We start from the raw sequence: 27,283 nt of genomic DNA on the forward strand, positions 1-27,283 counted from the left end.
CTTAGGTAGGTAAAATTGCAGGGTCAGAATTTGAATGTAAGCTGATGCAACAGCTGGTGTGAAATATGAGTAGTATATGTGCCCCCCAGAGCCCTTTTTTCAACTTTATTTAGATATAATTGACAAATAAAATTGTAAGATATTTAAAGATAATCAAGGAAGACATAACTATTTTCCTTCTATTAATTACCTTTCATTACGGCTTTTTTTTTAAAGAGGCACCCATGGACCAGCTTACTAAAATGTCATTCCCAGATTAAATAGCCTGATTTTAAATCAGTCCAATACTCATTTCTCCACAAACTATAGGTATGGCCTTTGTTAAACATGCAATTTTTTGAAAGCTAGTCAATAAGCAAGTGTTATATACTGTGATTTGGAGCAAACAACTCAATTGACTCTGTTTCCTTACCTCTAATGGCAGATATCAGTGAAATCTACTTCCAAGGTTAGTTGAGGAACACATTTTTGAATTATTATGAACTATAAATTGAATTATAAACTATAAATCAATACACAGGTACTGAGTATAAATTGACGTAAATTATTAATTCCCTGAAATGTGCTTAATAAATAATTTCTCTCAATGCAAGCTATATTAATTAACCAAAAAGTGGGAGTTGCAGTAAATGAATATGTGGAAGGATTTTTAAAAATCTTATCAAAATTGCTTATCTAAAAAAAAAAAAAAAAAATTGCTTATCTAGTTAAGACCGTCACTTCTTATAGTACTTCCAAATCAGATTCCAAATCAGATCTGTTTGACAAAATAAATCTATGGAATTCAAAAAGGTTGTTGAACACCTGTTCAAAAGGTCAAAGTGCTAATTAATAAAATAATAGAGCCACAAGATAACTGAGTCTGTAGTCTGTTTTCTTTCTTTGTTTAGAATGTTTTTAGGGGAAAAATGTTGAGATGCTCATGATACTCTAATATTTTGGTCCTAGACAGAGGCAGAGCTACTCTGTTTTAAAAAAATAAGTTTTCACAAAATTTTATTAGATGTATTTAAAAGCCATAGATATTGCAATGTTTTGCCATTAACTTGTAGAAATCTACCCATATTCTGTTACAAATTATACATTATTAGATTTTTATCTCAATATATTTATTTTTTATTTTCCTTTGACGAATTAAATTTTAATCATTCTTTATAAGTTCACATAACATCATATATAAATTTAAAATTAAATTATGAAAATATCTAATTAATATCCCAAATGTATCCATTTAACAAATATTTCATTGACACTTGGAACATGCCATGTCATCTCAGGTCTGGGTGTCCCATGGTGGCTGGGGTCAAGAGTGTCTCTCTCACCACTGTTTACATTCTAGTGGAATAGAGGTAGAAGCAGGACTGCAAACTTAGAGTGTTGAGTAAGGACCTAATACCTAAAGTACAGAATAAAAGCATATAATAAAACACCTAAAGTACATAATACTTAAACTTTTGGGGTCAGAGGACCTGGCATCTAAACTGAAATTAGATTTTACTTCAGAGTTGATTGGTGGCCACACAAACATTTATTTAAGGAGGGCATTTTACAGAGTTTGGACTTCACACCAATGGCCACTCACAAGTTTTAAACTGGGAAAGACAAAAGTATTTTTATTTAGAATCCCAAATTATTGGGGGAAGTTTTGCATTTTAAAAGGCTCATTCTATGGACATCCTTAGTGTGGGTATGAAAATAGAAGACCTAGTTAGCAAGCTTGGGAGCAACCGGTTGGTAAACAAAACTCCTAGATGTGCTATACAAAAAGACAGCAACAATCAGTGATAGGATGTAAGTTATTTTAAATGAGAAAGTACATATAAATTACTGAAGTGTTTGCATAAACTGAAGATGGTACAACATGCTTCCAGATGGAGATACAGTTTCCCAGGTCCCCAATTTTCTCTAAGGGTAGGTCGATATCACCAAAGTAAGGTCTTTTTATCATTTCTAAGAAGGCACACAATATATTCTTCTGACCATTGCCGCAAAACTTAAAACTGACTGTCATAGAAGCGGTTTACGTGCCTACAGGCTTACCTAACGATAACTAATGAACAACCGTAGTATATCTCTGCATGTCGGCTGTGAGATCGGGTAATTCAACATTTGATTTTACAGGAACGTCCCTCAGCAGAACTAAGGTTCACTGCGCAAGTGTTGCTGGCCCTTGTGAGCTTAGTAAGAGTGGGGATAGGGTACGATGACAGATGACAGAAAAATTTAGGAGATGGAATCAACTGAACTTAATGATTGATTGGATATAAAGAATAAAAGCCTAGAAAGAATTAACGATAATATCCATTTGTCTTTCTTGCACGACTTGGTGAACCGTAGTAATTTTGCTGGGGACACTGTAAAAAAAAGGCGGGCTTGGGAACAAATCTGGTGTGACCATAGGACACCCGAGTAAGTATTTTATCTAATTAGTTGGACCTATAGCTTAAAATACAAGAGAAAGAACTGGCATAAAGATCTAGAAGTCACTTGAATATGAACTGTATTTAAGACATATTTGTGGAGGATGGCAGGAAGAGTGAGTCTGAAAAAAATGAAAAGTATAGGACACAAGAGAGAAAGGAAGATGAAGAGAAACCAGGGATCACACTGTGAGATCACAGAAATTTAGTCAAAAGAATACTTTTACATGGAGACAATGTAAATGTCTTTACATTAGACAGTGTATTGGTATGAAAGAATCTAAAAATCACTGCTATTACACTTTACTTCTGGAAAAGAGATTTGGTATAAGTCAAGATAATGGGAATCATTAATTTGAAAAATAACTATTTACACTAAACAGAAAAGACAAATTGCCCTAACGTCAGCTCATTTATTATATTCACATTTTGCAAACCAATGAAAAATTTTCTCCTTCCTCTCCTCCCCATTCTGGCCATTTACACAGTAAGAAGAGAAATAAAACTTCTGTTTACCCACATAGGTCATTAAGGAAATGTCTGATTTCCTCCAGAATACAGTGCAGCTATTCTGGTATTTTGATTTTCTATAATGAATGTTATTATCTACCCAAAGCAGATAGATATAGGAGACCTTTTAACTTGTCATCTTGTCCAGCTGTTTGAGCCTGTGGGAAATGGGATGGGAGTGATTTTCATAGTATGAAAAAACATATAAAATATATCCCTTTTGATTTTTAATTCATTACATGTGAAAATCACAATATTCTGTATATATTGTGTCAAATAAATATTAAAATTAATTTCATCAGTTTCTCTTTGACATACTAAAAACTTTACTCGTGATAAGAGCACTTGACATGAGATCGACCCTCTTAACACATTTTTAAGTATCGTTAACTATAGAGATAATGTCGCATGCAGATTTCTAGAGCTTATTCACCCAGCTTAATGGAAACCTTATGCCTGTTGGGTAGCAACCTCTCCTCTTTTAAAAATATTTTAAAATGTGCCTTTAAGAAAATTTAAAATTCTGTCATATTTATTTGTCAGTATTTTACTAGATAATCTTACCTTCTCAAATAAATTTTCTTCTTTCCAGTAACTCTGTTTTGTATGTATTTTATATATTATTGTGTGGACCTAAGCTTCAGAACACTATGCATTGATAGTGTGGAAAGCAGGAATTCCTTTCTCATTACTGTTTTAAATTATGCTACCATGTGTGTTTCAGTATTAAGTGAGATTTTGACTATTGATTTGAGTATACTATTTCATTCTTACTATTTATATTATGTCTGCATTTTGACTCATTTTATTTGTAATCCAAAATTTAAGTTTTTCTCAAAGGACTTCTTAGCATCAAATGAAAAGTTTACACATATTTTTACATTACGTGTATACTATATCACTATATCTAAGGAAAATATTAATAGGTTTTAAAATATTGTTTTGTTATTCTCCTAAAAATACTGAATATGTTTTCTCTTATGGATTGGGCTTTTGGTGACATATTTAAGAACTCTTTGCCTAGCCATAGAAGAGAATTTCTTCTCCTCTGCTTCTAAAAGTTTTGTTGCTTTAGGTTGACATTTAAATATATGATACATTTTGAAATAATCTTTGTATAAGGTGTGAGGTTAAGGTAGAGTTTTCCATTTCCTCCCTATGAATACCCATTTGCAACAGTAAAATTTGTTGAAAAGACTTGAGAATTTAAATGTATTTGTGTATCTTCTCCCCAATACTGCTCATATCATCCAGATTTTCAAATTATTAGAACACACAAATATCATATTATAAAACAGGGATTTAATTTTTACTCCTATTTATCTAATTATTCTTTCTTTTTCTTGATTTGCATTCTCAAAGGCATCATTTCATTGTCTTTCAAACAATAGTTTTGAAATAAAATAATTTGGTAAACAAATATTAACTTAAAGAAAGAAAAATGATAAATGCAATTTATTGAATTATTACTCCAGAGATTTAAAAAAAGCTTAATGTTTCAAACCAATCAAAATAAATCAAGAATCTGACCAAAAAAACTCCAAAAAAAAAAAAAAACCAACATCAATAATATGTTTATATTGGTTTTTGTAACTTTCAATTTTTATTTTATAAGTAATGGTTTCCTTTAAGCATTGAATGAGAGACATTGACCTGCTTCCACCCTCATCTGCATACACAGTGACAGTGTTGTTTCTATGCACTATCCAGTGTGCACAGACGACTCATAGCTCATCAGAATCTCTTTAGAAGGTATGGGCCCCATGTTAAGAACTTGTAATGTATGACACTACTCTTAAATGTTTGCTGCTGTTAGTATTTACAAAATTACTTTGAATAAAGTTCAATTCTACCAATTTTCTCATTTAATAGTATTTTTAAAGTATTTTATCTTTACTAACCCTTTTGTAGAGCAAAAGTTGTATCATTCTTTTTCATATGAGACCAGTATTCAGCATGGTTAGATTATCACTGAAATCAGTTAGTGTGGATGAGTTTAGTCAAGTTCTCTTGCTATCACGCCAGGCGATCTTTCTATTATTGCTGCTTAACTGTCGTTATTGATGTTTCATTCCCACAGGAGGGGAAACATATTTGAATTACATAACTGATTTTTAGACAATAAAAAATACCAATCAGTCCATACCATGCCCCAAATTAACACTAGAAAACAAACGTTCATTGCAATCCTCTCTAAAGGACCACTTTGTCTCTCAAAAACATGAAACAAAACAAGACACAACAAATAAAAAACAAAGGACAACAGGTAGAGAATAAAAGGAAGAAAAATTATTTTGCTACCCTTTTCATTTTTTCTCAAATGCTAAGAGAAGCAAATCCATCAAACTTACACAAATACACACAGTTATCATTGGAAAGCAGTGTACATGTATTGCTTAAGACTAAATTAAAAGTGTAGTAGAGGGCTTCCCTGGTGGTGCAGTGGTTGGGAGTCCGCCGGCCGGTGCGGGGAACGTGGGTTCGTGCCCCAGTCCGGGAGGATCCCACATGCCGCGGAGCGGCTGGGCCCGTGGGCCATGGCCTCTGGGCCTGCGTGTCCGGATCCTGTGCTCCGCAACAGGAGAGGCCGCAGCGGTGGGAGGCCCGTGTACCGAAAAAAAAAAAAAAATGTAGTAGACAATGCCACTCAAAAAAGAGAAAAAAAACCTAGAGAAGCCTGAGTTAATAAATACTTCTTTTTTTGACTCTGTGGTCACTTTGATGCCAAGAATGATAATTAGCTGGAAAGAAAATGGCTTGTTGTTTCGTTTTCTGACGTTCTAGCACAGTTAAGCAATCTTCAGTATCTCAAAATAAATTCATTAACAAATTACCAATGTTTGTAAAACAATCAAATCCCGATTTGAGATAATCAAGAAAATATTGTATATATAATAGAACATGGTTTTAAGAAATAGATATATTGGTTGAAATTTGTTTGGAAAATTTTTAATAATTTTAAAATGCGATACTTTTGCCCTTCCTACCTATTCATAGATCTGCACTACAAAAAACGAACCAGCAAAGCTCATGGAAAATCTCATGAATTCTTATACACATAGTCACATTATAAGCTTTAAAAAACAAGTTTCACAATTCAAAGCATTTTTCCCTAATTGTTTTTGAACCCAAGTTTTAAAAATTTGATAATCTTGATGTCAAAATAAAGATAAGGGAAAATGTTGCTTTTACAGGATGACACTGATTGTTCTGGAATCTAATTGTTTCAAATTGTGCTACTTCAAGACTCATTAGTCTGGTTGTTCTAATAATCTAAGAGCTAATTAGAAAGAATGCTTTTCTTTTATTGGTTTTAAGGTGATTTATTAGGTAATTGGTATTCCAAAACATCTTTCATTTTGTTTGTTTTTCCTAAATTAAGTAAAATTATCTATATGCTTAAATTATATTTTATACTCATTTTTATATACTCACTTGGTATTTCTATAGTCATAAGTAATTTACAAATATGTTTTCTATAAATCAATTTATTAAAAATGTTCACTTCCTATGAATATTAGTAGTAGATTCTATTATAAAAGACTATACAGTAAAATGTGGTTTTGATAAAAATGAAAAATAGATTAATTTATAGTAATACATATTATAGAAAATGATTTGGATAAACTTCAATAGGACCACTATATTCTAGAGAAAACATTCACATTGACAAATCATTAACATGTCATCTGTTTTGGATACAAAGTACCTGGATATTTATTTATTGACAAATTTATTCATAGTATTTCCAAAAGACAGTTACTACAGCAGTATCAAGGAACCAGCTTTTAATAAGAAGATTTCTTATCAATCAGCATGCCCTCTTATATGTTAATAACAGAAGCACTTTTTTTTTCAGTTTTTGCAAATAATTATTTTCCCTCTATCTTTTGCCTTTATTTTTAATTAAAATTTATTGATATACCAAAAATGTATAGGATTTGTGAATATATTTACTTGTAATGGAAAACATTTACTAAATTTGACACTGTTTTCAATCATTTTATTTTTTAAATAGAATTTGCTTCTTCATCCTTTGTCTTTTAAGTTTCTGAGAGTGTGTGTTATGTAAAATTGATTTTTTATCTTTTGGGTATCATCACCTTATAATATTTTTCATATTAATTCTATTACATTTAAGAATAGAGAGTCTTGTACTAGTCCTAGGATTCAAGTCTCTATTAGACATTTAGATGAAGTATTTTGGTCAAAAAGCCCACGTTATTTGCCATAGCTGTATACATATATATTGTACACACATTTATGGCAGAACTATCCTAACTAGTGCTGAAATATAAGTGGGATTATCTTTTGCAATTTGAGAAAAAATTATTTACCTCTAAATATTTATGTGTTCTAATTAAAGAGGACCTCTGAAAATTATCATACGTATCTTTCTCTAAAATATATTAATTGTACATAACTGAAGAAAATAAAGAAACTTGCAAAGAAATAACAAAATGAGATGGAGTTTTCCTTACAGTGGTCTTCAATACTATTAAAAATATGAGAGAGAGAGAAGAAGAGAGCTAAGATAGTAGGGTAAGAGAAAGAGAGAGCAGGGTTTTCCTTGGTTTACATGGACAGATATCCCAATTTTATTTAGATATTGAATCTACATTTTCTATAATTCTCCACTAAAAATATCACAGAATCTTGGAAAAATAACTGATTTGAGATCTTGAACAGGAAATATAAAATAATCCTATGTATCAGTCTATTTCCAATTGAGAGAGACAGTAATTTAAATGAAGGAAGTTTACTATAAAGAATTATTAAGCTATAATAGGGGAGTAACTATAAAGATGTAATGAGAACTCCAAAGGGTACTCTGGGGTTCAGTGAGATCACCTAAGGACAGAAAAATGTGGAAGGGAGACAAGCTTCAGATGTCCTTGGAGGAGGTGTGGTTGCGGCATCTTGCACGCAGGGCAAAGGAATTTACTGGGCTAGAACCAGTCCACATTCTCCAGGCAAACATGGATAATCCTCCAGGGTACAAGTGGGCTGGTGGTTGGAAATGTAGAGGGAATTGGGAGACCACTGCAGGTGCAAGGCCTGGAGCACACAGTGACGACACTGGCAGGGCTGTAAGACCTCCTCTGGCCTGGGCTGGAGTCCTACGGTTGCCAAGGGAATGTACATTTGGGACTTTGGGAACCATACTTGTGGCTAGGCAAAGCAATACATGTATTTCCACACATCCAGTTAGCTGGTCAACCGTTCAGCATGAGAAAGGGAAAAGCAAAAATGCTACACACATAGAACCAGGAAGAGGAGCCCTTTTCCTCCTGCAATGTGCATTCAGTGCCCTTTATTGACAAGACTCAACCTTGCACTCACAATAAAAGATGCTCTAATGGGCCAATCCATTATCATAGTTTCACAGTGCCAGTTCTTTTTAAGCAGGTAGTGAAGGATGAATGTGCAGCTAGGAAGCAATAAATTGGTAAGTGGCAGAGCCTAGAACATATTGCTGTACCAAAAACGATGAAAGCAATCAAAGACTAATAGGTCGTGTCTAAAGTACACAGAAACGGATACAAATTCTCAAGATAAATTTTTCTTAACATTGCCCATTTATAAATCTGTGATATAGATTGCTTACATTCTTTTCTTTTGTTTTTACTTGAGTGTATGTATGTGTACCCATGCAAACACACATGTATTTATTTTTTAAACTAGCATGGCTCTGGGTTTTTTGAACATCAAAGAGGACTTTTCTTTGTGTGTGTGGTGTGGGGAAGGAGAGTGTGTGGGAGAAAAAAGAGTGAACTTCACTTTGGGATTCTTAGTATAAACAAATTCACACCAAGTCTATTGTCCTTGGCACAAAGTCTCCCCTCAGATTTTACTATTAAGAAGTTTTATGTTTCTTACTCCAATATTTTCTAAATTACATATTCTCTATATTTTATTCTTAGCAATTAACTTTGGGGAACCTCAGGCTGAGAGGTGTATTGCAAAAGGTTCCTCTTTCTCATTACATTCCCTTTCTCAACTGCAATCAAAAGGTGAGATTCTTTCCTCTCTGCTTTCACCACCCAAATTTCCTGTTTGCCATCTGGGGAAGTATATGCTGTTTCTTCATCTTCTCTCGGCTTAAGCCAGAATTTACACTATGTGACATGTATAGTTCTCATTTTATGTTTTGATGGTGCAGCCACTTCCTTATTTTATTGATTATTTATTCTTTATTTTTAATAAAAAAAATTCCCTCTGAAAAATTTTAAACAGAATGCTCTTAACAATATTTCACTTATCAGCACCATTTGGTTTTGTTGTCAAGATTATGATAAACAAGTAACTTTTACTACCCTTTGTAATGTTTTTATGAAACTTATTTATATAGATATAAAACTTAAACTAATTATGGTTTCTACATAAAAACCATTCAGTTACACAAGATATGCTTTACTATCTTTTAAAGCAAATATTTTCTGAGAGCTTAATCCATTAAGTTTTAACGTTCACACATTACTATCAAACTTTTAGGAATGAGTAAGAAATTAACAGCAGTTTTGAAAGTTTGTATTGGTACACTGGGAGGTATGTATTAATATTTGGTGCTTTGTTTTAGTTGTACTTGAAGGAAGCCTACCCAGTAAATTTCAGACCAGAAATATGAGTGTAAGTTAGTCTGATTCCACATGTAACATCTAAGAAAACATGGGGGAAACCGTGACAATCCAGGAGCCATGATAGCCCTAATGCCCATATTATTTTTTCTTTTTCCATGTTATTAAAATAAGGTCATTGCCATGTGCTAGGAAGAAAGTACGTATGGTAATGTTGCACATATTGGCAGAACTCAAATTGTCCGTCCATTGAACTGATTTCAATTCATAAATCATAGTGTATGTAGCAGTGCCAGTGGGAATTTTTGGAGTCCATTTGAATTTGAGTGGAAGAACATTATAGGTACCCATGCTATGTACCATTCTTTCAGGTACATATAGACCTGGGAAAAACTCCTAGGTTTGACAGTGACATCTATGAGCCCTCTAAGAACTATTTGATGATTTCTGGCCTTCCTCCTTAAAGGAAACTGATTGTAATATAGGGCTGATCAATGTGACTTATTCTGAATTTGAGCAGTACACATTCCGGGAAGGAGGTGAGGATCAGCTGTATTGACCTTATTTTAATTTTTGTCCTTAAACTTGTAAATGTAATTACTTATGAGTACAGAAAGAGAAAAACGTTTTTCCTATTTCTCTTTGGATTGAGCAAGTAATCTAAGGATAGCTAGTCTTTATGATTAGAAGGGCATAGTTAAAATGAGCATCATTCTTGGAGATTGACACAAATAATTCCTGCTTAACCACTTATAAGCTATATGATGCTGAAAGAGTTACCTAAATTTTTGAAGCATAATATACACATCTCTAAAATTATAAAAATATAGAATTTCATAGATCTTCAATGTTGGTTTACATGTAAACTCTTAGCAAGTCATAAGAGAACTCTATGCCACTGCATCCAATGGACATTTTTCTTCCACAGCAGAGTTTAACTCTCAGTATAGTTTTAGAGTTCATTGAACCAAAAATTAGTATTTGTGTTACTTTTTGAGCAGTTTTACTTATTTCTAAACATTGGTATTTCATTTTTTTAATTCTTAGAAGTGTCCAAATAATAAAGAAATATCAATTTATCTTTAAATAAATAAATTAACCCTATCTTCAATTACTGAATGGTCACACTGGATACTTTTATAGATCTAGGATACATTATAAGAACTTAGTGATATGATTCTTTTTATGCCTATTTCATCATCCTACAAATTTCACCATTACTCATAAAGTTTTCCCAATGTGCTTTTCAAAACTTATATAAAACTTGTATGATGAATGGTCTAGAAGGTTGATGCAACAATAAAATAAATTTTCCCATTGCACCATTCTCTTCTTTGTAAATGTATTGCTCAAAGTATTGCATCATCTTTCAAAAAAGATATAAAAGCAATGATACACTAACTTTTTAGTCTGATATTGTTCTTCATTAAAAACAGTAGAAAATTCAAATTTAAAATTTTACATCCATAATGACAAAGAAAATAAAATTGCCAGAGGAAGATATTTCACAGTTCTTAGGTGAATTAGAAGATGAATACCAAAAGCAGAAGCCAGCACTATAGACTCAAGAAGATGGTGAAACTGATCATGTAAACAAAGCTTTAGACTGTGAGTCCTCAGATGAAGACAGAACACATGAATATTTTCAAAATCAAGAATCAATGAGTGAACAATATGATTCTAAGGATAAAGTAATCACCCTTTTAGTCATTCAATAGGAAGGACTTCCTTACAGAATATTTTTTAATGAGAATCTGGGCTGTTCTGTTTTGCTAAAATTAAATGTGACAGTGTTTTTTCATCTATACAAAAATTTTGCAGCAAAATATATTTGATTTATCCTGAAAATTGGTGAAGACAGAATGTATCCAAATGTAACTGGAAGGAAAACGATGCAATAGAATATTTCTTTTTAAGTAGATTGATTATGCTATTTGCTTTCTATAAATCTAAAGATTAAATGCTCTGCAATCATGGAACAAAGAAGATAGCCATTCTCCAGCAAAAATATGAGCTGTAAAAGATTTTTTAAAACTTCTCAAAGTATTATATATTGACAAATATGTATTTGCCATGTTTGCATTTTATTAACATTTGATCAGGAGGGTCATAACATTCCCCTCAGCTTGACTCAGTTTCAGACAAATTTCTTCCTGACTAGAGACTCCTGATGTACATTTTCTTAGAACAATTACACTAGAAAACTTCTAATCACAAAATCTTTCTCTGTCCCTTTGGAATAGAGATAAATCTTCTCCCAGCCTTTTCTCACTTTATAATGCCAGATGGTCTTTCTCAAGGACCTGGAAACCATTCCTCTGAAATGTAATCATCAAGAAAGACAGGGCCCCTATCTCCCGGTCTCTATGGGAGATCGGGAGCCTAACTTCTGCAAGAGTCAATCAGCAAACGTAGATGGTCTAATCACATTGACCAACCTCTCTGCTGACGTGCCCTCCAGGACGTTTTCACTAGCTCACACCAGTGTTTAAAAACTCTCCTGCTTTTGGTTTCAATAGATTTAAGTTCTCTCTCCCCTACTGCAATAGTCTGAACCTTTTGTAATAATCTTGAATAACATCTTCCTTGGCATCCTTAACAAGCGTCCGGTGCAATTTTGGTTTGCCACATTTTAATAAAGTTGTTTGGCACTGTCTCTTTATATAGCTGTGAATTGTTTATAAAATACATTTTTTTTAAGTAAATGACCAAATGGTGAACTGTGAGAGCTGTTTTTTCCCCTGAAATAGTGGGAATGGAGGCTATTGATACTTCTTCCTTCAAAAACTATCACCTCTATGCATGTCCACATCAAAAATCTTTTTGTTTCCTTTTTACCTCACTGGTCACACCTACTTAGTATCTTTTGCAGGCTTCTCTTCCTTTAGCAAATCCTTGAATATTGCTGTTCCCAAAGGCTCTGCCCTATGTTCTTTCATATTCTCACTTTATAATTTTCTTCCTGGGTGACATCATATACTTTCTTACCTACAAATATTCTAGTAAGTCCCAAATTGTTGAATTCGAATGGACCTTTTCTTTTCTGCTTTTACCTGACTGTAAGCAGTAAATAAAAAAGGTAATAACTCCCTCCCCCTTGGAACACTTTCTTTATTTGGTTTCTAGGCTCCCATACTCTCCTGGTTTGCTCCTTACAACTCCCAGTACTTACTACGGAGTATCTGGGTCTCAGTCTTTAGACTTAGTCTTTTCTCTGTCTACCCTCTCTCCTTAAGGGATCTTAACACACTAAAAGTTTTAAATATCACATATAGGCTAATAAATTCAAATGTATATCTACAGAGAATTGTAGAGAAAAATACCGTATCATTGTTTCAAGAAACATAGTCTTCATGCTCTGTTCATATATTCAGCTAATTATTATTATCAAGAATATCAAAATAAACTTGCTCATTTATCACAAATATCTTATAATCTAGAAAACATGCAAAACTAGAGACAACTTGTTTGACAAATGTATAAGATCTATTCAAACTAGGTATAGATAGGGAGCAAAAACATGATGGTGAAATGCGTGGATTCTGATGCCAGCACTTGTTATAAAATATCTCTCTGTTTTTTCTTAGGAAGTAACTTCTCTGGGCCTCAGTTTCTTCACCTGGAAAATGAGGCATGTAATATATTTTCCTCATATATTTCTTGAGAATTAAATGGGTTAATGCTATAGTGTTTGCTAGAATCATGTGTGGGACATTGTCAACATTATTTATTTGTTTAAAATTGGTTAGATTACTTATGGTAAATTTGAGTTCAGTTTGCAATATAGTTAAAATTTAAACAGAATTAGATAAAGACATTTCAGAAAGGAGAGTTGATATGAACAAAACTACAAATTAGAAAGTGTTATCTATGCTTTAAAAAACAAGCAGTTCAGAGTATGAACAAGATTTTTTTTTTTAAATCAAGGTAGATCAAATTGTGACCAAATCAGACAGTGATAAATATGAGGCCAGGGAGTTTTGCACTTTTATGTGCTAGTTTTGGAAAAACCACTGAAGTTTTTTTTAACACTGAAGTCAGAAAACTGTGCTGTAGGAAATTTCAACTGCTCTGCCTTCTGCTATTATTTCCTCTGTACCTAATGTCCAAAGATTCTTATGATCATGCTTTCACTGTCAGTGAGCAATGAGTAGAAAAAACAAACACTCATTTCTCAAAAAAGGTGATTATTCTGCTATATTATAAATGTACTGACTTCTGAGTTCTTGCCTAAGAGTCAGGGTCTGTGAAAAGAATGAAAGGTCCACTGAGTCAGTAAATACATGAATGGATTCTAATGCAATAGTGAAGGGAGCTAGCTCCTACTAGGAATGTATATCTCCATCTTGCCACATGATGCAAAAGTTGCAAAAGGTTTTTATAAGCATTTTAAATTATGATTGTTATTATAAATGACAATTGAGGAGTTAGGATAAAAGTTCCAGTGTAGTCATTGGACATAGGTAGCATTATTCTAGAAGCATTTATCACCATGAGCTAGAGCTCTGGTCTAAGTCTTTTACTGTGTAAATCATGTTGCATTCCCAAATCTTCTGCTCAACTCAGCCTGGTCAAGACTGCTGAACATGCAATTTTGTTGGGTAAGTGGACTTACCACCAAGGACATTTACAGAAAGAAATGTATAGCGTATGAAGTAAATTAAGCCTATTTTTTTTTAAGTTTGAGTCTACATTGTCCCGTCAATGGGGTACTCTGAATATATTCATATTTACGTAAAGTATGTAAAACAACAAACCACACTAGTTTTATACTTTAAATTTGACATATATAACTATAAAATATAGTACTACTTATAATAATTGTAAAAATATAATTTACCTGACATATGTAAATATGTATAGGTTAGAAAATTGTAAGATAAATTGATTATTCCCCAAATTATGTGACTTTTAAGGCAACTGAGTTACTACATTTAAAGTATCATTTATTAGATTTACATGAATTATTTACGTGATTTTTTAAAAAGTTGCCTATTTGTTGATGTGTCCAGGTAACCAGGTATGTTTGAAATGCTTGAGAAATTTAGATATATCAAATTTTTAAGCATAGATCTATTTGTAACACCAAGTTTAAAGAGATGTCTAAGCCCAGTGTCTATAGAAGCGATGGGTCCCAGTTCACTTGCATTCTGTTTTTGAATCTTTCTATCCTATGTTGTATGTTCACAGGTTTCTAAATCAGTTTGCTTTTGGATCTAGAGGACAGTGTGCTGCATTGTGGAGAGTCTCTGAAAGTTTTATGTTAACCTTTCACTTTATCAAAAACTTTATCAAAAACCCTGGGTACAAATCCATTTAAAATAGATATTTTAAGTTTAAATTCATTTGTATATTTATAATCATTTTTTATTATTTTTAAAAATATTTAGGAAATACTTATAGGCAAGATTTGAAAATTTGAATAAAACGTATTCTAGCATAAACTTAGCTGAATAAATTTCACAAGACATTTTAAGACCCATGTAAAATCCAAATTGTCTTCAGCTAGCTTTATTGATAAATTCAAGCCTACTTAGAATAATTGATTTTATAGTATATATACTTATTCGGTATTTTGAAAACTAGTTTATAAGTTTTTAAAATGTTTTATGACATTTAATAGGATACCTAAAAAAATGTAAAGTTATTGTGTACTGGAACTGAGACACTCAAAGAAGAATCTAATTTAAACTCTACATTTTACAAATGAAAAAAGGTAAGCTCCACATGAGAAAATGTGTGAAAAAAATTGTGAAGTAATGAAAATTTATTTCAAAATGAGTATGCTTTCATAAGTCTTTACATACTTAGTAATTCATTTGAAATTGAGCTTCATTTGTGTTGATGTCTGATATATTTTATATATCATTTTATCTTTATCTTCATGATGAATGGAAAAATAAAAGTTAATTAAAATTATTTATTCTATGGAATCACAAAAAATAATTTTTCTTTATTGAACTGACAAAGTACAAAGGATTTACTCTTGAATCCTGACTGTTAGCAGATTTTTCAAACATTTGAGGAATTTGGAAGTAGAAAATGTGAAGTTTATATATTTTTTTAAAAGAAAGAAATTTAAATTATACAGAATTTACAGCATTAAAGCATGAAATTAATATAGCTAAATAACGCTTATTTTTATCATTTCAAAGTGGGAGGAATACATAGCAAAAGTTATTCTATATAATACAAGGCAATGTTTTGACGTCGGCAATTTATTATGGATTCTTACCTGACCAGAGACTGCATTTTCACAAACGTAAGTCTCATAGTATTCGGAGAACTCAGGAGCATGATCATTGATATCGAGAACTTGCACATACACAGGGACTGGAGAACTCTGTTCTATACTGTCTGCAAATTGAATAAACGGAATGAAAATAAAGAATGCTAATGCTGTCTTTAGGGGAAAAATGGTCATGAAAACTGCATTAGAGGCTACGTGGTATATTTTTATTTTACTTGAATAAAAGCTGAGGACAGGATAGGTATATAATTCATCTATTTATCAACAATACAGCCTAGAAAAAATGTTCTCAACACATTCAGCTCAACCAGTGTTAATCCAGTGCCTTGTATCTGCCATGGACTGTAGGAGCTGTTGAGGAAAAGTAGTAAAAGTAAAGGAGATAGTCAGGTACATGAGCACCGTCCACTCTAGTTGTGATGATCTAAATTGTCTTCAGACATGGTCAAATGTACTAGGAGGTAAAAGTGCCTGCAGTTGAGATGTGTTGCTCTATCATAACTTTCACAAAGGCGCTTGCTCACCAGAAATGAGGAGAATGATAATTTAGTCCTTGTGTTAAATATGAAACACAGAGCCAGTGATGGTGGAAGGATTAAAAATAGTGGGATGTTAGCCCTTTCTAGAACCTAATCTGGCAATGGATAGTAAAAGTTAAACAACACATATCTTTGACCCAGTCATTAGTTTGGGAAACCTATGCTACAGTCCAAGGCACCAATATATAAGCGTCTGTAATCCAATTTATTTATTCCAGAATTGTTTGCATCCCAACCAAACAACTGGAAGTAACCCAAAAGGGATTGGGGAAATAAATTACCACCAAACTATGAAATTGTGTATGCTTATTAAAAATGAATGCATCAATGTAACACATGTAGTAATATCATGAACTTTAAAAATGTATTTTAATCTTGGTTCTCAATTTGAGAAAAATGCTTACCACTGTTTGTCTCAGTTGGTTTTCTGTAAAATGGAAATGATACTAGTAACAAGCTTATAGAGCTGTTATAAAGATTAAATGAATTAATACATATGAAACATTTAGAAGATCACTTATATAAATAAGCAATAAACACTAAATACTATTATTTTATTTATCTACTAACTAGAAGTAATATACATGATGTTTTGTGAAGTGCTAAAAAACAATTTGCAGCATAAGGTATTGTATATTTGTATATCATTATTTTAAATCTTTCTTTTTTATTTTAAAAAGCCATGGGAAGGTACATACATTGAAGAGTGGGGAGAGGGAGTTTCTTTTGTTGGTCTCAGTGTTTTTATTTATAATCTTACATGCTCTTTCTTTTAAAATCACAAAGCATTATATTTGCAATTGTAATTCATAAGGGCAAATACAAACTTAAAAAAAAAAAAAGAGGCTTAACTCTACCTGTTGAAAATTAGGGAAAAGTCTTTCCTTCCTTCCTCTTAGAGAAGAGGACACAATATTTATGTCTAACAATACAAATAACACATTTTAAAGACTCTGCTTTTTAATCACTTAAATTGTAGTACTTCTCATTTAACAGAAGTTAATGATATAGTCTTACAAAAAATTCCCCTTATATATAAAATAAGATTACAGTGGCTAATTATTTACATAAATTCATTAAAACATGCTCTTTCAATAGTTGAAGGCTACTTTACATAGAAACACATTTTTCAAAGATGTCCAGTCCTCCTTTGAACTGATTTGAATTCTTTTCTCAGCAGTCTTGTAAGTAATGATATAAATAATTTGTTCTCAGAAATATGCAATGAATAAAAGTTTCTTGCTTTTAGACAAACATCTTTGTGTTTTCTGACACCAAAAGCCTTGGCGTTTCTTCTGTGCAGCAGGCATTTACTCCCCTGCAACATTTGCTCCCCATCATTTATCGTTTAGTTAAACAGAAAATTCAAAACCCAGACCCAGTCTTTCTGCAGTTTCCAAAGAGCTATTCAATGTATGACAAAAAGTATGCAAGAGATGCTTTGTACTCCACCGTCTCATCAGCCTACTGCTCAATAAGGTGAGTAGTAAGATATATGTTCAAAGACTTTCAAAGAACAAGCCAAGAAAGTAAACACGATTACTAAAATTCTATGCAAAATCAGTTTTGAAAGGATGCAATCTAAAATATTGAAAACTCACAAATTGAATCCTTTACTGTACTATATTAAAACCATTGACTAAGTAATAGGGAAGATTTTGATAATCCTTTCCATTGTGTTCTATCTATTCTTTTGAGCCTGAATGAATATGGTTGATCTAATTCTGATTGAGAATTCTGAAGACACAATCTAAGTGTTAAACTGGGATGATTTTATCTATGTTTTGCAACCTGAAAATGGAATCATCTGCTTCTCTGTGGAAAAAAACTGGTCACTACTGATTATTAAAGATGTGACTATCAGCACTGCTGACACAATGAGTTTAATTTGAACACATTTTACTGGGCAATATTTTATATATCCAGTTTGAAAAAACTTACAAAATTTATATTCAATTTTTAAAAATTGATTTAAAAATGCATTCATGAAAAATATGGTAAGAACATATAATTATATAATTAAAAGTTCTTAGAATTTCAAGGGATTTTTTGTTTATTTCTTGTGTTTTTCTGAATTTTCCATGATTTATTTCTTGCATTAAACATTATTTATTGCCATAATAAAAATGAAGATATTTAGTGGTAAGTATATAAATAAGATGTAGTAAGAATGTGCAGACATTTTGAATTTAAAATAATAAATTAAATACACATGTATGAATTGACATATAAAATACCATTTAATTCTAATTTCAGCAACACTTTAGCTTTTGTCTCTATGTTTAGAGATTACTGAATGGTTTAAAAAATATGGGGAACCAATATATGGTTCCCAAATGAGTACTTACATTTTTCTGTGGCTGTAACACTTAGGTTATACCAAGCACTAATCTCTCGATCAAGAGGGTTAGTTGTGAAGACTGTACCATTGTCATCAATACTGAACACTTTGCTTCTGGTAATAGAATACCTGCACACACAAAAATAACTCCTTAATTTAATTATTTTCCCCATATAATACTCTTTAAAGAGTGTATAACACTCTTTTTAAGCAATAAAATATTATCAGGTCCACACTCTACACAGCTAATGCAATGCTGAACAATTTTCAGAAAGGTGCATTCTACATTTAAGATTCAACTCAATGGAGACAGAAACAAAAAACACCAAAAACCTAAAACAGTTCTAGATTTCAATTGACACGTGTGAAATCTAGACACATGTCACTCATTCTTATTCCCAGAAGAGAATTTTCATAAGTGAATGACTTGGTTAAAAAGAAATGGCAAATGTCTTTTGCAAAATGAAGAGAAGTACAAATAAACGGGGGTAAAAATGAAAGCTTGTGAACCTATTTTTTCCTTTGAAGCAATGTAAAACAAATTCTCAGTTTAGGCTGCTGAGTCTCCTTGTTACACCACATAGTTACTTTCTAAATCTGTGCATCATATTATAGTTACTTGATTGCTGACATATGAGAAATGTTTGTTTTTATTTAAGGAAATAATTAGATAATATCTAATAAAAATAAAGTATGTATTTATTACATATATTTATATACATATATATGTGTGTGTATACACATATAACCATATCTATATATATACATATATAAACATATATACATATATAAACATATCTCCTGAAAGTGAGGAAGTAAGGATAGTAGGTGTAATGTGCTATTATTAGATCATGCATGGAAAGAAGCCAGATAATAGAATTCTCTCATGCAAAAGCCCGGAAAATAATCTCAAATTCCACAATGAAAGAAGACTTTGAAGTACTCAGCATGTCTTATCTGCTTGCAAATGATCAATAATTAAAATTAAAGAAGAGTAATAACTAGGGTTCAGTGATGCCTTCTCATTGCATATATATTCCTAAAGATTTTGATAAGACATCAATGAGATTTACCATAATTATGTGGCAAAAGATGAGAATATTTTAATCTTGAATTGACAGTTCTCTAAAAATATCACAATAATTTGTAGGTTGGTGTTGAGGGGAAAATTAAAACAGAAACTACAAAGAATTAAGCTTTAAAAGAATTTGGTTTTAGCTCTACTCATTTTTAAACCTTTATAAGCAATTTGCTTACATATCCACAAGTGGTCACATTTCCTACTTAGACTTGTTGACAAAACGAAACAGTAGTTTAATATTTTGTAGTAAGGGTACAGAGTATCCTGTTTCTATAATACACCATTCCAAATAAAACCAACCAAAAGTTTGAGATTATTTCCTTATAAAAGTTTTAAAAAATTATGACCCTGAGTCATCAGTAACATTTAAAATAATAGTGAATACACACCATTTAAGAAAGGAAAGAAGTGTGTAATACATATTAGAAAGAGCTTGAACTAAAAAGCTTAAAAAATAAAGTTTTAATCTTTGGTTTGCTTCACAGTTCCTTTTTTAAAGACTCTTCATTCCTCTAAAAATGCTGAGTGAATAGAATGTGGCTATGTAATGTTTTCTCATTGCTAAGAGCTCTTGACAGAATGATAGAAACAAAAGATTCTTCCATACATATAAGGATGTCTTTATATCAGGTTCTTAATCTTTGTACGCCTCTACTATTCCCACTTCCCAGAAGAAAAACTGAGGCACATAATAGCCAAGCCCATATACAAAGCCTAGAGATTCCCAAGTAGGTGCAACTCCACCAGATCTTTCAAGAATTTTAAAGTACTTTTATAATGCACAGGTGAAAGATGTTTAAAGACAGCCTCTTCCACTTGTGAAAGATGCCATGATACTATACATAGAGAATCCTAAAGATGTCACCAGAAAACTACTAGAGCTAGTCAATGAATTTGGTAAAGTTGCAGGATACAAAATTATTTGGTAAAGTTGCAGGATACAAAATTGGCATTCCTATACACTAATGATGAAAAATCTGAGAGAGAAATTAAGGAAACACTCCCATTTACTATTGTAACAAAAAGAATCAAATACCTAGGAATAAACCTACCTAGGGAGACAAAAGACCTGTATGCAGAAAACTATAAGACACTGATGAAAGAAATTAAAGAGGATACCAACAGATGGAGAGCTATATCATGTTCTTGGATTGGAAGAATCAATATTGTGAAAATGACTATACTACCCAGAGCAATCTACAGATTCAATGCTATCCCTATCAAATTATCAATGGCATTTTTTACAGAACTAGAACAAAAAATCTTAAAATCTGTATGTAGATACAAAAGACCCTGAAAAGCCAAAGCTGTATTGAGGGAAGAAAACGGAGCTGGAGGAATCAGACTCCCTGACTTCAGACTATACTACAAATCTACAGTAATCAAGACAATATGGTACTGGCACAAAAACAGAAACATAGATCAATAGAACAAGATAGAAAGCCAAGAGGTAAACCCACGCACCTATGGTCAACTAATCTATGACAAAGGAGGCAAGGATATACAGTGGAGAAAAGACAGTCTGTTCAGTAAGTGGTGCTGGGAAAACTGGACAGCTACATGTAAAAGAATGAAATTGGAACAGCCACTAACACCATATACAAAAATAAACTCAAAATGGATTAGAGACCTAAATGTGAGATCAGGCACTATAAAACTCTTAGAGGAAAACATAGGAAGAACACTCTGACATAAATCACAGCAAGATCTTTTTTGATCCACCTCCTAGAGTAATGGAAATAAAAACAAAAATAAACAAATGGGATCTAAAGAAACTTCAAAGCTTTTGCACAGCAAAGGAAACCGTAAATAAAACAAAAAGACAACCCTCAGAATTGGAGAAAATATTTGCAAATGAATCAACAGACAAAGGATTAATCTCCAAAATATATAAATAACTCATGCTGTTCAATATTAAAAAAACAAACAACCCATTCCATAAATGGGCAGAAGACCTAAATAGAAATTTCTCCAAAGAAGACATACAGATGGCCAAGAAGCACATGAAAAGCTGCTCAACATCACTAATTATTAGAGAAATGCAAATCAAAACTACAATGAGGTATCACCTCACACCAGTTAGAATGGGCATCATCAGAAAATCTACAAACAACAAATGCTGGAGAGGGTGTGGAGAAAAGGGAACCCTCTTGCACTGTTGGTGGGAATGTAAATTGATACAGCCAGTATGGAGAACAGTAAGGAGGTTCCTTAAAAAACTGAAAATAGAATTACCGTATGACCCAGCAATCCCACTACTGGGCATATACCCAGAGAAAACCATAATTTAAAAAGACACATGCACCCCAATGTTCATTGCAGCACTATTTACAATAGCCAGGTCATGGAAGCAACCTAAATGCCCATCAACAGACGAATGGATAAAGAATATGTGGTACATGTATACAATGGAATATTACTCAGCCATAAAAAGGAATGAAACTGGGTCATTTGTAGAGACGCAGATGGACCTAGAGACTGTCATACAGAGTGAAGTAAGTCAGAAAGAGAAAAACAAATATCGTATATTAACGCATGTATGTGGAACCTAGAAAAATGGTACAGATGAACCAGTTTGTAGGGCAGAAATTGAGACACAGATGTAGAGAACAAACATATGGACACCAAGGAGGGAAAGTGGCGGGCAGGTGGGTGTGGTGGTGTGATGAATTGGGAGATTGGGATTGACATGTATACACTGATGTGTATAAAATTGATGATTAATGAGAACCTGCTGTATAAAAAATAAGTTAAATAAATTAAAAATACAAAACCAAAAAAACACAACCTCTGTTAATATTTGGGTGTGCTCACTTATTTTTCTCATTTATTTTACATAATATTTTACTTGTAGTAAACATACGACTCTAATGATTTTTTATTATTATTATTATTTTTGATTTTGTATTATTTTTAAAGAATCATGCCATGTCTTTATGTTCATAAGCATCATTAGAAAGCATTCATCATTCATTGCCTTATTTACACCACTGAGATTAGATATTTAAATTGTTTCTACAATTTTATTATTATAAAGAATAATATAATGAAAGATTCAATCATGAAAGCATTTTTTAAAATTATGTATTCTTTAGTATTGTCAGAAAAACAAACAGGTTAATATACTCTTTAAAATCTAAACAATTAATTTACTGACTTGTATATACACACACATATATACTTATATTCATTATTAAAGTTCCTCCTAATAAACAGGAACTGTATCTACATATTAGAAGGCAGCATTTTATGATTAGGAATTACAGTGGAAAAGTGGGAGCATCGTCTCTCTCAGAAATTTAAAGAAGCTCTTCTTTGTGTCAGTAGCTCTTCCAAAGAGCAAAGCAGTACCCAGCACCTTAATAAATATATGGAAGTTTGTGTAAGTCCCTGGACTGTAAAGTATGGAAAATGGATGAGCAAGGGAAGGTGGTGGAAGGAAACATGTAAAAGGTTTTGCTTTTATTTTTAACCAGAACTATGATGCAAATACAAAAAAAAACAGAAAGAAAATATACTACCTGAATATAACAGACTAATTTAATAGATGGTAAATATTGTTTAATTGCAACACAGAAATTTATTTCTAATTGATTGGACTTACTTCACTTTTACTCCTTTAGCAGTACCCTATAAAAGCTTAGTTTATTTTTGAATATCATTTTAATTAAACAGTGTTTAGATGAACCACATTGTGATCAGCTTTGTTTCTGCTCTGATTTGGCATAATCAAGGGTTTCTTTTCCCTCACCTTCTTACCCCAATTAATAGAGAGTTGACTGTATCTAATTTTAGTTGGTGATTGCCTCTTTCTTGCACGTTTTCAAGTTCTTATTTCACTGCATCTTAACCAATAGTGAGGCTTCCTGTTTCAACTTGTTTAAACTGTTGCAAATTTTATAAGTACCTTAGAGAGAAATACAGATCTAGATATATCCTTGTTACATTAATATGAAATTTTATTTTCAAGCTAATCTGTGTTCCCTCATTTACTAATGCAAAGCTGGCCTTCCAGACATACCTGATAGGAGATTTCCTCTGATCTGGATCTGTGGCAGAGACGGTGCCTACAAATGATCCGTACGGGCTTCCTTCAAAGATTTCAAATAAGTAATACGGGAGGAGGAAAACAGGAGGTTCATCAACATCTTCCACCTGGATCTTGATGAAAGTGGTGGAAGCTTCAGTATGGTATTTCCTGAGCTGCTCATCAACTCGGCGGTTTTTAACTTTTGCTCTAATACGATAGTGGTTCTGGTGCTCAAAGTCTACTCTCTGCAAAGAAATGCAGTGTACACAGAAAACTGGTATCAGTGACCCGAGGAATTACTTAAGAAAAAAAAGTTTTTGTTGTTAAATTAAGTCTCAGTTGCTTTCCAGTTAGGTTTTACTATTTATGTTCTTGGATCCCTCTGATATTTTCATTAAGTAGTTGTGTAGCAAATCCCTATGTGTATTTTGTTATTTATGTCTATTATAAAATGTTTTGGGTTAATAATTATATTTTTTATCTAGGATTAAAAGTATACTTTTCTGAGTATAAATATGGAGTTGAGAATTAATTTCCTGTTATTTAAGATAATTTCAAAAAGTTTCCCCTGTGTATTAAAATCTTTTAAAAAAAACTACTCTACAATATAATTCAAAAGATCTCGGTAACAATTAACTCTCTCATCAATTATATTTGAAATATATAGATATAAAATATAAATAACTGAGCTTTTTTCTTTATGTTTTCAGAAGTATCTTGCATAAAACTGATAATTAGCTATTTGTATATTATTATTTGTAATTAATACTAAGATGTAGGTAATAATCATATATGTTAATATTCTAAAAAATGAAATATCTTAGAATTTTTTATAAAAGCACATATAATATATCTTTTCTTTTGCTCCCTAAACTAAATCACAGGGTCTTATTTTAATTACGTAACAAAGCAAAAACTAACTGGTTACACAAAATATATATGCATTTCTGATTTGATTTTGCATTATTATGCAAAACAAATAATTTTAATGCATCTACCTTTTTTAATATAATTATTCCTTCTTGGGTCTCATTATTAGTAATGACATCGAACGTTTTTGAATCATCTTCTATGCTGTAATCCATTTCTGCATTCTCTCCTATGTCATTATCATATGCCATGATTTTTCCAATCGACATCCCAACAGATGCAGATTCAGAGACAGTCAAGCGAAATAAACCTTTAAAAACAAAATTTAGGATATTTTGCACAGATAATTAACATAAAAAACTCCTAAATATAACACCCTCCCTTTATTATGGGCTGTCGGGAAAATCATACCCACCCTTTTCACCAATTACTTGTTCTAAATACCTCTCTCTGTTGCTCTCTCTCTCCCTTTATTATTTTGCAATCTGAACATTTCCCTCATATCTTTTTGAGTATCTATTATTTTCTCTTAAATATATCTTAGGAAGTCCTTTCACCAGTACATATAATTTCCAAATTTCTATTCATATGTATACCTTCTCAATATTCTTAGGTTTATTTTTATTGTATCCTTCCACCATGCCAAATTAAATTTAATTAAAAGAGTTTTTCAATTTCACTCAAGAATTCTCTGATACCTAAAATAACCAATAAATATTGAGTTGGCCAAAAGGTTCATTTGGGTTTTTCCATAAGATGTTACAAAAAAGCCTGAACGAACTTTTTGGCCAACCCAATATAAGTATGAATTAAAGACGGTAGAGTCCAAAAACAAATAGTTGAGTTCTAAGGGTAATAGTTTGACTTTGAGAATCTGAGCCTGGATTGCATTAATTCCATTCCATTAGTGGAAATGGAAAAGAAAGATATGGAATATTATGCAACCATAAAAAAGAATGAAATAATGCCATTTGCAGCAACATGGATGAACCTAGAGATTATCATACTAACTGAAGTAACTCAGAAAGAGAAAGACAAATACCATAAGATATCACTTATATGTGGAATTTAAAATGTGACACAAATGAACTTACCTATGAAACAGAAACAGATTCAGAGACATAGAGAACAGACTTGTGGTTGTCAGGAGGATGGCGGTGGGGGAGGGATGGATTGGGAGTTTGAGGCTAGCTGATGCAAACTATTGTGTATAGAATGGATAAACAACAATGTCCTACTGAATAGTACAGGGAACTATATTCAATATCCTCTGATAAACCATAAAGGAAAAGAATATCAAAAAGAATTATATATATGTATAACTCAATCACTTTTCTGTACAGTAGAAATTAACACAACATTGTAAATCGACTATGTCTCAATAAAATAAATTTTAAAAAGAGAGAGAAAGATGAAGTCAGATGACCCCATTGTTTTGGTCACAAGAAAATACTGGCAGCTATATTTGAAATACATAGATATAAATATAAATAAGGTTTTTTCTCTTTACTTTTCAAAAGTAACTTGCATAAAACTTACAAAGAACTAGTCATTCATATATCATTTGTAATTTATGCTAAAATGTACAAAATAATCACAGGTGTTAATATCCTAAAGAATAAATCTTTTTAGAATTAAAAAAAGGAGAATGTTCAGTATAATTTTTCTTTAAAGGGATTCTTGACTTCCTTAGTAGCATATAGCAGGTCATTCCACAGACTGCTTTGTGAGATTTTCCTTTTTTAAGTGGGAGAAATGTTACTTTAAAGTTGGTAATATTTTGCTGTTTTCAGGAAGTAATAGTGTAACTGTGCTACTGTGTCTCTTTCATTGTGGGAAAATTAAAAGAACCGTTCATTTGATTGTACAAATTAAAAATTGCCAACAAGTTAATCTGGAGGAAAGAGTGACACTACCCTAAATCTGAAAGCAGATGCTTTAAGCACTTTGCTAAATCAAGACTTAGTTTGTGCTATTTCCCATACTTTCAAAAATTATTTATTAGAATCCTTTTTACTTACTGTCTTTAAATATAGGCTTATTGTCATTAACATCAGAAAGTTTGATTAATACACTTGTTGTTCCAGACAGTGCTCCAGGCAGACCAATCATGTCTTTGGCTTGAATAATCACCCAATACTCATCTTGCAGTTCTCTATCCATTTTAGAAGATATTCTTATGACTCCTTTAAAGACATAATAAACTATAATTATTATTTCATTATTAACCATGGCATCTTCCTAGTTAATTTCTTAAGAATTCAAACATAAAATCATTCTTTTGACACATTTTGAACCACTACAATGTGCTAGATGCTGCCCTGGAGAAAAAAATACAACAATAATCAGTCAATCACCACCTCTGCCTGAAGTTTAGAGTGGCCATCACAATACTAATACTAGTGGAATCTTAATAAAATACTATGTTAAGATAAACCACAGGGAGAGAAGAAGAATGTCTTATTTTTACCTCAACTTATTTTCTGCTTTCTTCTCTAACATAATATTAGGGCTCTACGATTAACTTTTCCCCTACACTTAGAAGAAGTTAGTTTATTATGGATACATGTAAAACTATAATACCAAATTTATGCAAAAATATTGTGCACCTGTGATGTTAAGTTTATTTTGAGTCATAATATATGAAGAAGAGCTGATTTTTGA

The 27,283-nt window shown here is 32.0% G+C and overlaps 1 protein-coding gene across 1 annotated transcript in view; it reads right to left on the reverse strand.

The window, feature by feature from the left end:
* The window catches only part of CDH19 (cadherin 19), an 80,403-nt gene that overhangs the window by 10,166 nt on the left and 42,954 nt on the right, over positions 1–27,283 (reverse strand). The window contains exons 6-10 of the mRNA XM_027118721.1: positions 26,641–26,805; positions 24,748–24,929; positions 23,741–23,994; positions 18,646–18,767; positions 15,744–15,865 (exon numbers count right to left, since the gene is read on the reverse strand). Coding sequence (XP_026974522.1) covers positions 15,744–15,865; positions 18,646–18,767; positions 23,741–23,994; positions 24,748–24,929; positions 26,641–26,805 — 845 coding nt within the window. The remainder of the gene's footprint in view (positions 1–15,743; positions 15,866–18,645; positions 18,768–23,740; positions 23,995–24,747; positions 24,930–26,640; positions 26,806–27,283) is intronic.

The sequence above is a fragment of the Aethalodelphis obliquidens genome, unplaced genomic scaffold (genome assembly GCF_003676395.1).
Source record: "Aethalodelphis obliquidens isolate GAN/ISIS:26980383/991018 unplaced genomic scaffold, ASM367639v1 scaffold19, whole genome shotgun sequence".
NCBI lineage: Eukaryota > Metazoa > Chordata > Mammalia > Artiodactyla > Delphinidae > Aethalodelphis > Aethalodelphis obliquidens.